This window comes from Pteropus medius, unplaced genomic scaffold, assembly GCF_902729225.1.
Source record: "Pteropus medius unplaced genomic scaffold, Ma_sr-lr_union100, whole genome shotgun sequence".
NCBI lineage: Eukaryota > Metazoa > Chordata > Mammalia > Chiroptera > Pteropodidae > Pteropus > Pteropus medius.
Window position 1 is genome coordinate 5,099,752 of NW_024349796.1, and position 13,731 is coordinate 5,113,482.

General features: G+C 35.9%; 2 protein-coding genes across 2 annotated transcripts in view; both read right to left on the bottom strand.

Moving 5' to 3' along the window:
- LOC120619306 (kinesin-like protein KIF28P) overlaps positions 1-11,671 on the bottom strand; it is a 63,444-nt gene extending 51,773 nt beyond the window's left edge. Inside the window, exons 1-2 of the mRNA XM_039883630.1 lie at positions 11,514-11,671; positions 4,640-4,831 (exon numbers count right to left, since the gene is read on the bottom strand). Of these exons, the coding sequence (XP_039739564.1) occupies positions 4,640-4,831; positions 11,514-11,582 (261 nt within the window). The 5' untranslated portion in view covers positions 11,583-11,671. The remainder of the gene's footprint in view (positions 1-4,639; positions 4,832-11,513) is intronic.
- Positions 11,672-12,566: 895 nt separating this feature from the next.
- AHCTF1 (AT-hook containing transcription factor 1) overlaps positions 12,567-13,731 on the bottom strand; it is a 68,559-nt gene continuing 67,394 nt past the window's right edge. Inside the window, 1 exon segment of the mRNA XM_039883261.1 lies at positions 12,567-13,023. Coding sequence (XP_039739195.1) covers positions 12,831-13,023 — 193 coding nt within the window. The 3' untranslated portion in view covers positions 12,567-12,830.

A 13,731-nucleotide genomic window follows, 5' to 3' on the forward strand; every position in this document is an offset into this window, starting at 1 on the left:
GGTAGTTCTCTTCTTAATTTTTTTTTGAAGAATCTCCATACTGTCTTCCACAGTAGCTGCACTAATTTATACGTAAAAGGGTGCCTTTCCCCCACATCCTCTCCAATACTCGTTGCTTCTTGTCTTTTTAATTATACCCATTCTAACAGGTATGACATGATATCTCACTGTGGTTTTGATTCGCATTTCTCTAATGATTAGTGATGTTGAACATCTTTTCACGTGTCAAGGAAGACTGTATGTCTTCCTAGGGAAAATATCTATTCAGATCCTTTGCCCATTTTTTAATTGGGTTGTTTTTTTGTTATTGAGATATATGAATTCTTTATATATTTTGAATATCAACTCCTTATCAAATGTGTGATTTACACATATCTATTCTGATTCAGTAGGTGTGCCTTTTCGCTTTGATAATTTCCTTTGCTGTGCAGAAGCTTTTTAGTTTGATGTAGTCTCGTTTCTTTATTTATTTTTTTTGTTTCCCTTGCCATTGGAGTTGAATCCACAAAAAAACACTAAGAATGATGTCAAGGAGCTTACTACCTGTATTTTCTTCTACATATTTTATTGTTTAGGGTCTTACATTCAAGTCTTTAATCCATTCTTAATTTTTGTGTATGATGTAAGACAGTAGTCTAGTTTCATTCTTTTGCATATGGCTTTCCAGTTTTCCCAGCACCACTTATTGAAGAGACTTTTCTTTCTCCATTGTGTGTTCTTGGCTCCCTTGTTGTAAATTAGTTATCCATACATGTGTGGGTTTATTTCTAGGCTCCTGATACTATTTCGTGTATTTGTCTGTCTGTCTGTTATTTTTCCAGTACCATACTGTTTTGGTTACTCTAGCTTTATAGTATAATTCGAATTCAAGAAATGTAATCCCTCTGGCTTCGTTCTTTTCCTTCGGGTGCTTTGGCTATTTGGGATCTTTTGCAGTTCCCTCCAAATTTTACAAATTTTTGTTCTATTTCTATGAAAAATACCGTTAAGATTTTTAAAATTTTATTTAGTTTTATATTAGTTTAAGATAGACAGCACAATGGTTAGATGCTGTTGAGATTTTGATAGGGACTGCTTTAAATCTGTAGAAAGCTTTAGGTAATTTGGACATTTTAACAATGTGATTTCTTCCAATTCATGAGCACTGGATATCTTTCCATTTCTTTGTGTCTTCAGTTTCTTTCAACACTGTCGTATAGTTTTCAGTGTGTAGGTCTTATACTCCCTTAGTTAAATTTATTCCTGGGTATTTGGTTGTTGCAATTTAAATGGGATTGTTTTCTTTATTTTTCTGGTTTTTCATTGTTAGTGTATAGAAACTCAACAGATATCGGTATACTGATTTTGTGCTCTGTAACTTTACTGTTTAGTATTTCTAATATTTTTCGTGGAGTCTTTAGTGTTTTCTATATGTAAAATCATGCCATACACAAATAGTTACAGCTCTAAGTCTTCCTTTCCAATTTGGACACCTTTTATTTCTTTTTCTTGCTTGATTGCTTTAGACAGGACTTCTACTATGTTGATGAGGGTGAACACCCTTGCCTTGTTCCTAATCTTAGAGGAAAAGGTTTCAGTTTTTCATCAGTGACTCAGATACCTAGCTGAGGGTTTATCCTATATGGCCTTTATCATATTGAGGTACTTTCCTAGACCCATTTTATTGAGAGTTTTTGTCATAAATGAATCTTGTCAAATGCTATTCTACATCACTGTCAATCCCTTAGGGTTTTTTACATAGATAATCACATCATATGCAAATAGTGTGACTTCTTTTTAATCTGCACGCCACTTATTTCCTATTAGTTGCCATATTGCCCTCGCTAGGACCTGCAGTAAATGTTGTGTAGAAATGATGAGATTGAACCTCTTTGCCTTATCCCCAATCTTAGGGGGAAGCATGCAGTGTTTTTCCATCGAATGTGAGAATACCTGTGTATTTCAGAGAATTTCTGTTTCCAGGAAGCTCTCTCCTATTTCAGGTTTGCTGAGTTTTCATCATGACTGTATGTTGAATTTTGTCAGATACTTTTTTTGCATCTGATCATGTACTTTCTTTCTTCCTTTATTCTGTTCATAAGATGAATTACATTGATGTTCAGATGTTAGGCCAATCTTCGGGAAAAGTCCCACTTGATAGCGACGCATTGTTTTTTAAATATATTGTTGAATTCTATTTGTGAAAATCTTGTTAATAATTTTCGTGTCTATGTTCATAAAGGATATTTGCTTGTAGTGTTTTCGTAACATCTTTGGCAGGTTTTCTTATAATACCGGCCTCAGAAAATGACTGTTCCTTCTACCACCTGCGAGACTATTCGGTAGCGTTCTCATGACTTCTTCCTCTGGCAGAATTCACGGCAGAGGCATCTGGGCCTGGAGTTTTCTTTGTGAGGTTTTTAACTGTAAATTCAATTTCTTTAATAAATTCGAGTCCTTTAATAAATACAAATTCAATATCTTTCATAGATATAGGGTTACTAGTGTTATCCCTTTTTGTGCGAACTTAAGTAGCTTGTGTCCATTTTACCTGTCTTGTTGAATCTATTGACAATAAGTTGTTCGTAACATTCCCTTATATATTTTAATGTATGTAAGAGCTGCAGTAATGTCTTTTTCATTTCTCATCTTGGGACTTTATATGTCCTTTTCCTTGATCAGTTTGGCTAGAGGTTTATCAATTTTATCGATCTTTTCAAAGAACCAGTTTTCAGGTTCATTGATTTTTTTTCCTCTATTATTTTACTGTTTTATATTAATTAATGTAAATTAATTAGATTAGATTAATGCTCTAACCTTTATTTTTTCCTCTGTTTACTTTGTGTATAACTTTCTAAATTCTTAGATAGAAACCTAGAATGTTTATTTGAGACTGTTCTTTTCTAATATAATCATTTAATGCTATAAAATTTCTCTAAGCCATGCTTTAGCCGCACCACATAAATTTTGATGGATGTTTTGATTTTTGAATTCAAAATATTTACTAATTTTCCTTTGGGCTGTTCCTTGACCGATGGATTATTTAGAAGTCTGTTATGTTCTAAATATTTGTGGATTTTCCTAATGTCTTTCAGTTATTTCTAAGTTTATTTTCATTGTTGTCAGAGAACATACTTTGTATGATTTTAGTTATCTTACATTTGATGAGATTACTTTTATCCAGAATATAGTCGATCATAACTAAAGTTCCATGTTCACTCGAAAAGGCTGTGTAGTGCTGCGGTTGGGTGGGGGTAGCACGAGAGTTTTAGAATATAATTGTCAATTAGGATGATAGTGCCATTCTATAATGTTACTGATTTTTAAATTTGTTTTATCCATTGCTCAGGAGTAATTAAATTATAAATCATAATTGTAGGTTGGACTGTTTCTCTTTCAATTTCTATCAGTTTCTACTTCATGTACTTTGAAAATCCGTTATTGGGTACATACCCATTTAGGATGGTATGTCTTCTTAATTAATTGATTACTTTATCATTACAAAATGTCCCTTGTTCTGAAGTCTACTTTGATGTACCTATTGCCTCTGTTTGGCATTTACATGGTAGTTATCTATTTACATCTAAATTGTTTTTCTGTAAATCAATGTAGTTGGATCCTGCTTTTCCTATCAAATCTGATAACCTCTGCCTTTTAATTGGCATGTTTATTTACATTTGCTATAATAATATGGCTGGCATTAAGTCTACCATCTTGGTATTTATTTTCTTATTCCTCTCCTTTTCCTGCCATGTTTTAGATTGAGTATATCATAATTCCATTTCTTCACAATTGACTCATTATTATGCTTCTTTTTTATTTTTTTTTATTGATTGCTCCAGGGCGGTACATTATGGGGTTGGTCCATAAGATCCTTTCAGTGAGTTTGTGAAGTCAGAACTATTTGACAGAGGGTATTTTAGGGGGCCCTTAATAAAGGCTATAATCTTTAGGCTGAGTTTTGAAAGACAAGTAGGCAGACAAGAACAGAAGAGGTTGGGGGGAAAATGAACAAAGCCTCAGTGACCTGTGAGACAATCTCACACATTCATGTAACTGGAGTCACAGAAGAAAGAAGGGGAGGGACAAAAAAATACTTGAAATGATGGTGGAAATTTCTCCAAATCTGATACAAACTATAAACCCACAGATCCAAGCAGCTTAACGAGCTCTGTCCAGATCGAAATGACCACTTGTCCTTCACGCCCCATTGTATCCTACACATTCTTATCACAGAACCCGTAACGTTTGAATGCCCTTCTTTGTCTGTCTTCTCATGAAACTGTGAGCAACTTTAAAGTGGAATAGTACATGGCATCCGATAAATATTTGATAAAACAAAAGTTCTCAAATGCTGAGTGCTTCACAAGTTTTGCTTATTTTGCTTTTCTCAGAGATGCAAAATATAAATGACCAATGCTCCTTTTTCAAAATATGTCAGTACTTTGGGAAATCAACTGATGTGAGTACCTAAGAAATTATTTAGGCAATAGGTACACTTTTGAATCTAATGTTTAGCATGAAAAAGGAACTGATTTAAAATCAAACTCTCAAATGGAAATATGTATTGTAGCATGCTCACATAAAAAAATTATTGTTATACCGTTAACACGTCATTATAAAAAACCTTCCATCGAAGTTGTGTTTCAAAGCAATTTACCTGGCTTGCAAATTTACTATTAGGATCAGCTGAAATAAACACACCATCTTTATCCATCTGAAATCCACTGTGAGACCAATATGCCAGGTCAAACGTAAATGTCTTCACATGTTCTGGATTCTTAGGGTCTTGTATAGTGGTGGTCCCGGAATGCATGGAAATCACACATTTGCTCCCAGAATTCTTCTCTCTCTATAGTCAAATGACAAATTCAGAATCGATCATTATAGCTTTTCTTTGTCATCCAAGTAACTTGTTTTGCGAGTCTTTATACCTAGTAAGAAATTAAGCCAGGAACTTACCATTCATTTTGTTCTCCAATTTTGTTATTCTAGCAGCTCTCATGACAAGCAGTTGCTCTTATATTCCTTCCGAATTTTTAAAAGGCTTGTCTCTAGTCATTTTAACTTTCTGAGAATAGCATTTCTAACACCCAACTATACTAATAGCAATAACTATAGAAGCAGAGAAATCCAAGGGGCTGTACTGTCCCACCTTTCAGTGAAACTGTGAAAATTATTAATCAAAAAATGAAAATACGACCATTTAAGCCTCCGGAAATCATCCTAAGGGCAAACAACCAATGAAGAAACATCTAAACGAGCAAAACTATCAAAATTTGGTAAGAAAGCAGAATCTTGGTATTTGAAAAAAGACCATTCTCAACCCACCCAGCTCAGTGAGGTGACCACTTAAGTGCCAAGAATACAGGGCCCCCTCTCTCTCCAGCTGCCAGTGGTGAGCTTTCTTCCTGGGAAGGGCAGGATATTGGCATTTCTCACCCTGCCCCCATCTACCTTTGCTGAGGCCAAGTCCTGGGGGAGCCGGGATGAGAAGTGGGGGTTTCCCCTTCTTCTCAGTTCCCACTCGTGGAGCAGGGTCTACAGCACACTGAGAATACTAGGGTGCTCAGCACCCTTGCTCCTGAGGTGGCGGTTCCACGCCAGGACGGACAAGCTGAGGACCTCAGGCTGCTGTTCCATATTCACCAAGTGCTGGGCTTCTACAACAGGGATCTCACTCAGAGAGCAGCTTGCCATTGACCCCACCTGCAAATCCAGAGCCCTGGGATTTAATCTCTTCCCAAAGGAATTGACCTCATTTGTCCCCTTAGAGAAATTCAATCCTAAAGACACTTCAGGAACAGAGGTGGTTGTGATGAAAAGCCACTGGGAAGAGATTTAAGATACAGGTTACGGGACTCTGGGACAACATCAAGTGTACAAACATTTACATCATAGGGGTAGCAGAAAGATGGGGGAGAGAGCAAGAAATTAACAACTATTTGAAGAAATAATGACAGAAAACTTCCTTAACCTAGCAAAGGACATAAACACAAGCACAGGAAGCTCAGAGTCCCGAACAAGATAAACCCAAAGAGGTCTACACCAAGACATATCATAATTAAAATGCCAAAGGTGAAATACAGAATCTTAAAAACAGCAAGAGAAAAGCAGTTAGTTACCTACAATGGTGCTCCCATAAGAATGTCAGCTGATCTCTCAACAGAAACTTTGCAGGCCAGAAGGGATTGGCATGAAATATTCAAAGTGATGAGAAGCAAAGACCTACAAGTAAGATTAGTCTATCCAGCAAAGCTATCATTCGGAATTGAAGGACAGATAAAGAGCTTCTCAAATAAGAAAAAAGCTAAGAGTTCCTCACCACCAAGCCAGTGTTACAGGAAATGTTGGAGGGACTTCTTTAAGAAGAATAAAAATATATATATCAAAAATATGAATAATAAAATGGCAATAACTATGTATCTATCAATAATTACTTTAAATATAAATGAATTAAATGCTTTAATCAAAAGATAAGGTGGCTAAATGGATAGGAAAACAAGACCCTTACATATATATGCTGCTTATAAGAGACTCACTTAAAATTAAGACACACAGAGACTGAAAGTAAATGGATAGAAAAAGATATTTCATGAAAATGGAAATAAAAAAAAAAGGGCAGCAATATGTATACCAGACAAAACAGACTTTAAAGCAAAGGCTATACGAGAGACAAAGAAGGACCCAGTAATCCCACTTCTGGGTATTTATCCAAAGAAACCTAAATATTACTTTGAAGGGACATGATCATCCATATGTTCACTGCAGCATTATTTACAGTAGCCAAGATATGGAGGCAACCTGGGTGTCCACCAATTGATAAATGGATAAGGAAGAGGTGGTACATATATACAATGGACTGTTACTCAAAATATGCAAAAAAAAAGGATGCAATCTTGCCATCTGCGACAGCATGGCTGGACCTAGAGGGTATTGTGCTGAGTCAGTCAAAGACAAATGCCATATGATTCATTTACATGTGGAATCTAAGAAACAAAAAAACGGAAACAAACTCATAGATGCAGAAAACATTTTGAGGAGTACCGGATGGGAAGGGGAATAAGGGTGTGGGTGAAGGAGGGGAAGGGATTAAAAAGTACAAATTGGCAGTTACAAAACCTACCAATGGGGAATATAAAGTATAGTATAAAGAATATAGTCAGTCATATTATTTATAATTGTATGGTGTCAGATGGGTACGAGATTTATTGGGGTGATCACTTCCTAAGTTATATAAATGTCTAATCACCGTGTTTTACACCTAAAACTAACGTAATATTATACGTTAACTGTAATTGAAAAATAACAAAACATTTTTTTAAAGATAAAGTTTAAATTATAGGTTTTCTAGTTTGCAGGAGGAAAGCAACTGGGGAATACCATAGCTGAGAGGAACCCATTTGGGGTCAGAAAAAATGTCAAACACCGATGTCAAACTATTCCTTTCAAAGGGACCAGGACTTGATTGAATGAGTTTGTAAAGCAATTTATGCCCCCAGGATAGCGTCGAAAACAGAGCTTTCAGCCACCGATCAGTAGAGTTAAAAGCTTGGGTTTGGTCAAGAAAGGAAAGGTGCCCCACTAAAATCCCGCCGTCACCCCAGGGTGCACGGGCACATCCAAAGCTGGGCCTCCCCGAGGAGTAACGACAAAAGGAGAGACTGGAGGGATGGACTTCACTAAAATAATCCAGCCGTCACTGAACCAAAAAACAAGCAAACAAAAATAAGTTACAGAGGGGTGAGGGGACCAATACCTAGATTTGCTACAGCATATTACCTGAAATGTCCAGTTTCCAATAAAAAAATTACGATGCATGCAAAGAAACAGGAAAGTATGACTGACACTCTGGGGAAAAAAGCAGCCAACAATCTGTGAGTAAGCACTATAAATATTCACAGAACTAAAAGAAACCATGAATAAGGAAATAAAGGATTAGAAAGGAATACTATGAATAGCTGAGCACCGATGACAGATGAAATGGACACACGCTACTGAAACTGATTTCAGAAAAAGACAATCTGGATGGATCTATAGTAAGTGATGAGATTGAAGTAACTAATTAAAAAAAGAAAGCTTCTCACAAAGAAAAGCCTAGATGGCTTGGCTGCTGAATTCTGCCAACAATTTAAAGAAAGCAATTCTTCATCAACTTTCAGAAAATCGGAGGGAACACTCCCCGACTTATTTTTATGAAGCAAATATTACGATACCAAATCCAGACAAAGAAAACTACAGATCAATATCTCATGAATATGCATGCAAGAATACTCAGCAAATTAACAAACTGAATCCAACGTGTAAAAAAAATTATACACGACTAAATGGGATTTATCCTAGGGATGCAAGTTTGTTTCAACATCTGCAAATTATTATATTGTTTTTTTATTTTCTATATTTTATGATGCTTTGACATCCTGGAGCCTGGAGAAACTACCCCTCAAGAGCTAATGAATTCCTAGAGAAACTTGATAGTCATATGCATAAGAATAAACTTGAACCCTTACCTCATAACAATATACAAAATTTAATCCAAAGTGGACCAAAGACCTAAATATAACAGCTAAACATATAAAAGACATAGGAGTAAATCTTCATGACTTTGGACTGGGCAAAGGATTCTTTGATATGACTCCAAAAGCAAGTAATAAAAATTTTTGTGTTTCAAAGGACACCATCAAGAAAGTAAAAAGACAACATGTAGAATGGGACAAAATTTGCAAGTCTTCTAATAAGGAATTGTATCCGGAATATAAAAAGAACAGGTCAATATAAAAGGTAATTCAATTTAAAATTTAGCAAAGGATCTGAAGAGATGTTTCTCCAAGATATACGAGTGGAGAGTAAGCGCGTGAAAAGATGCTCGACACCATTAGTCACCGGGGCATTGCATATCATTCCTCAAGATACTTCACACCAGAATGGCCACGACTGGAGAGACTGCAAGCCTCCTGCACTGCCGGTGGAAATGGAAAAGGATGCAGCTGCTTGGCAAGTCCGGCAGTTCCTCAAACAGTTCTATGCCTACGTGTATAACCAGGAGATGAAGACGTGTGCACTCAAAAACTCAGTGATTATTTGTTTACAGCGGCGTTACTCATAACATCCACTGAGAAACAATGTGGTGTACACATACAAAGGAATATTATCCAGCCACAAAGAAATGAAGTTTTGATAAATGCTACATGAATGGACTTAGAAAACATTATGCAAAGTGAAGAAGCCAGTCACAAAAGTCTACATATTGTATAATTCCATTTATGTAAAATGTACATAACAGGGAAATATGTAGCAACAGGAATTAGATCCATGGTTGCTTAGGGCTGGGGAATAAGGAGGATAACTAAAGGGCACAAATCCTTTTTTGAAGTGATAAAAATGTCCTAAAAACTTATTCTGGTTGCATGTCAGTGAATATACTAAAAATCACTCAATTGCACACTTTCAGAGGGAATTATATAAAATGTGGATTATATATCAAACCATTTAAGAGATTTATGGTAAAAAAATAAAATAGCAATTAAATTTGTCAGGAACTGTGCTGACATTATTTCATCTCATTTATAACAGCGACCCTGTCAAGTATCAGTATCTCCACTTTACACATAAGGAAACCAAGGTTCAGAGCTTAAAACTTTGCTCAAATTTACACAATGTGTAAGCGAAAGTCAAGTTTTGAACTCCAGTTCATCTGACTTCAAAGGCTCCTGAGAATGTACTGCCTCCTTAACATGAGTCTCAAAATTGGTTCTCTGATCCGACAAGGAAGACTGCCTATGAAGTTAGAGCAGGCAGAGTCCGGGTAACCTAGGGGATGACGAGTTTGGCCAGGTGTGATCCATGACCATTTACTGGCAGATCGTCTCTTGAATTCATCCTTTCCTCCGTGCTACTATTCCAGTACGCACTAATCAGCTTTAGGGTGGACTTGAACCAAATGCAGTCTGTGTGAGAAGGGAGCAGAGAGGTTGTGCTCACATGTAACTCTTTAGTACCCACTTCTGCGCTCTTCACTGTTGAACCCGTTTCCCTGCTTGCGGCTGCGTTTACCCCAAGATAACTCGCAGATTTGTCCTAACCTAACCCCCAAAGTTTGCGACGAAATACTTTAATATTATTTTTGCATCGCTTGGGTATATCGTCTTTGGAAACAAATGACATCATTCTATCTGTAGCACTGTATTTTAGTAGTGATAGTTCCATTTATAAAATATAGTAATTCTAGGTCACTAAAAATGTCAAATCCTAGAAAACATAGCATTCCTACGTGTGATGTTAAACTAATGCTGGCAGCGAGCTACACCTTTTTCTAAACAGGAAAAGGGTTCAAACTTGCAGTTAGTTACTCTAGCAATATTAAAGGCCAGTGAAAAATAACCCCCGGAATAGCTACTTTCAGTTTGTTGATGAGTTAGGCTATAACATGGCTTTTTGTTTTTTGGCCAAAACATTTAATTCGCTGATCACAGGTTAATTCTTTGCCTTTACATAGTTATCTAATTATGTATCTGCCTAACTGCTGACATGTTTTCTGCAATATAGATGAATGAATGAATAAGGGACAGGACGTAACTGATACCAACTAAAAGTACAAAGTGAAACTGGGTACTGATGGAGAGAAAAAGCAGCAGGCTGTGTCAGTGGGAAAGACCTCATATAAGGTCATCATTACATTGTATCCCATTCAGGATCAGTTACTGTCAAAAACGCGTGTCCTGTCTGTGGTGTTTTGTTTAGCATACCCTTACCCAAATCTTACTTATCCTATGTGGTCAGTTCAAACGCTTCTGTTTCTGGGAGGCTGTCAAGCAAGATGTGTGTGTCCAGGCAGAGCTATACCTGACCTTTCTCTGGGCATGACTATGATACACACTGCTACAAATAAACTGCTTAGATACGACTAGAAACTGGTGGAGAAGGAAGGATTTTCCTTCAGATCCTCAGCCACTAGTGCAGCATCTGACCCGCAGCAGGCAGTTTGCTGAATGGGTCAGCTGTCCAGGATGATCTTAATATTTAATGTATTGATAAGCAAAGATAGATAATCGATTGCTAAAGGTCCTGGAATTATTCTAATCCATATTTTATCCTAAAATGTAGCAACATAATGACCAGTGTTTTTGTAAAAAGTTACATAAATACATTGTACATCAATGTATTTAAAATAGTTAATTCAGAACTGGCAATTTGTTTCCTTATGATCTACTGTTGAGGGGAAAAAAGTACTTTCATTAAAAATAGATACCACATGGCTATATTCACCAAACAGCACTGGCTTAAAAAACTACTAACTTGACAGTACATTTCTCTTGTCAATTTTTTTATTGTGCTACTTGCGCAAAGAATGAAATTGTTTACTGAATTATTTTTAGATCTTTAAATTACTCATTTAACAAGTTCATTTAAATAAGTTTAATACTCCATAAATGACAAGCAGCTTAAATACATGTTTGATAGCTATCATTAAAAAATTCAGAAAATGAAGGTCAGAGCCACATCTGCGACAAGGCAGCGCGGCACCCATCACTGACCTGGCTGAAAGGCCGCGCGCGCACCGCCACTTTCACGCTGTCAGTACTTGGCGTAGGCATTTTCATCATTTTCCCATTTTTCGTAGTTATTCGGTAGAAAAATAATGTAGAAAGCACACTGCTTATGCCTCACACTAAAACATGAAAAGTTTAGCTAACAAACAAAAGCAGTTTGTTTCTAGACAATCAATTATTAATGGTCCATTCATTACACACTATCAATTACCTGTTATAAATTATTTTACAACATTTATTGATGAATTTTATAGCCTACATCAAGTATCACCACTTAATTGCACAGTCATACTGCAGAGAACAGCTGTTTTTTTTTTTTTGTTTTCCTTTTTCTACATCTACTCACACTCTTTCCCCATCCTCAATAGTCTGTGCCTGAGGTCCTATGAGAACTCATGTTTTAAAACCTGAATATTAAGGGATTTCTGTGAGTCAGTAGCAAGCTCCTTCAAAGAAATAATACTATAAAATTTGTTCAGACTTCTCATTCTATCAATATTAGGCACATACGAAGTGCACTGAATATCCATAAAACAGATTTGTTTGACGTTCTCCTTCTTTCTCAAACCCTTTTAAGAAGTTGCTAGTGAGCAGTGAACCGGTCAATCTAACCTGGATAATTAGTCTCTGAATAATTAAGAGACTTTAAAGACAGCCTTTAAGCTTGCTGAACAAGAAATGCCAACATTACATTTAACCAATGCATTACTTGGAAAATTACTCATTTGAGGTAGAATACACAAAATTTGTTAAACTATAAAGAAGTAGCAAAATTACATGCCCGTAATTCAATTACAACATAGTTAACAGCCAACCCCCCCAAACAAAAAAACAAATTTTATAATTAGAAATCTTAATCACAGAAGCAAAGTGCATAAATTATAAAACAGCAACTTAAAAAAATTTAACAGTTTAATCCTCATTTAAAGATTGGTCTAATACTTTTAACTGTAGAGAAAGAAAATGGGACCAATGCTTATTACCATATAAAATTATTAAAACAAAAATTTCCCTCTCAAAAATCTAACAGACGCAAACTACTGTGAAGTATACACTTTATTTAACATTCCAATAAGCCATATTTACATATTATATAAATGTATGAAGTCAATATAAAATAGAAAAAACTGCCTCGACTAAAAGAATCACACTCCATGTGGAGCTGCTTTACTTACTGAAGACCTTCTGTTTACAAAAATTTACAATTTATATAAATTATTTTCTTCCAAATTAGATGATTTTAATAATCCACACAAGTCTGATGACTCTACAAATAGGTGTGCATTAAAAACATGAAAAACATTACAGCATTTTTCTGCGTAGAATCTGTTTTGGAAAGGAAGACAGTTTCTTTCTGTTCCTTCCAAGAGCTTTTCCTGTCACTTCTGCAGTTTTCCTTGGCTTGTGCCTTGCTCCAGCAACCGGGCTTGCCAAGGGTGAAATCAGCTTAATTTTCACTGGAGGAGGTGACCAAGAACTTTCTTCTTCTATGTTTCTGAAAAAAGATATAATTCAAATAAGGATAAACACATCACAAAATATAATTGGCTTCTCCATATGTTAAAAGAAACTTCAGAGATGACCCTTTCCTAGTGCTTTCATTTTAAAAAAGGGAACTGAAGTGTAGCTTTAAGTCATAAGCTAATCAGAGGCACAGTTAAGGTTCCACATGACAGAAATCTCCTTTTTTGGTTTGGATATTCAAAAACAATCACTGCTCAATTTTCTTTAAATGTTTCATATATATTAATAAATACTGCTTGGTTACAGGTTACAGGGACTGACCAAATACCAATAGTTAGTCCATGAAATCAGAGCCCAACAGGCCCATGAGGCGTTATGAAAAATGGCAATCCTTAGACACCAGAAATGAGCAATTATGTGTGTTTTTTCATATGAAGTAGTTTTCCTACTTGGATGGGAGACCACCTAGGAAGACCAGGTGCTGTAGGCGTAAAAAATAAAAATAAGGGATTGTAAGCTGACAAGGTCCTTGCAATCTGTGAGGTCAACCAAGGGTTGCCTCGCCTGAAAAAAATATATATGAAGTAGTTTTCCACATACATAGAAAGCCAACTGATGTGTAAATAGTGTTGTTACACTCAAAGTCTCATTAAATTAGTATTTAAAGTAAGATAAAATGGATTAGTTTTATGAAATTCAATGATGCCTAAGCACACTATGAATAACATACCATGTAAGA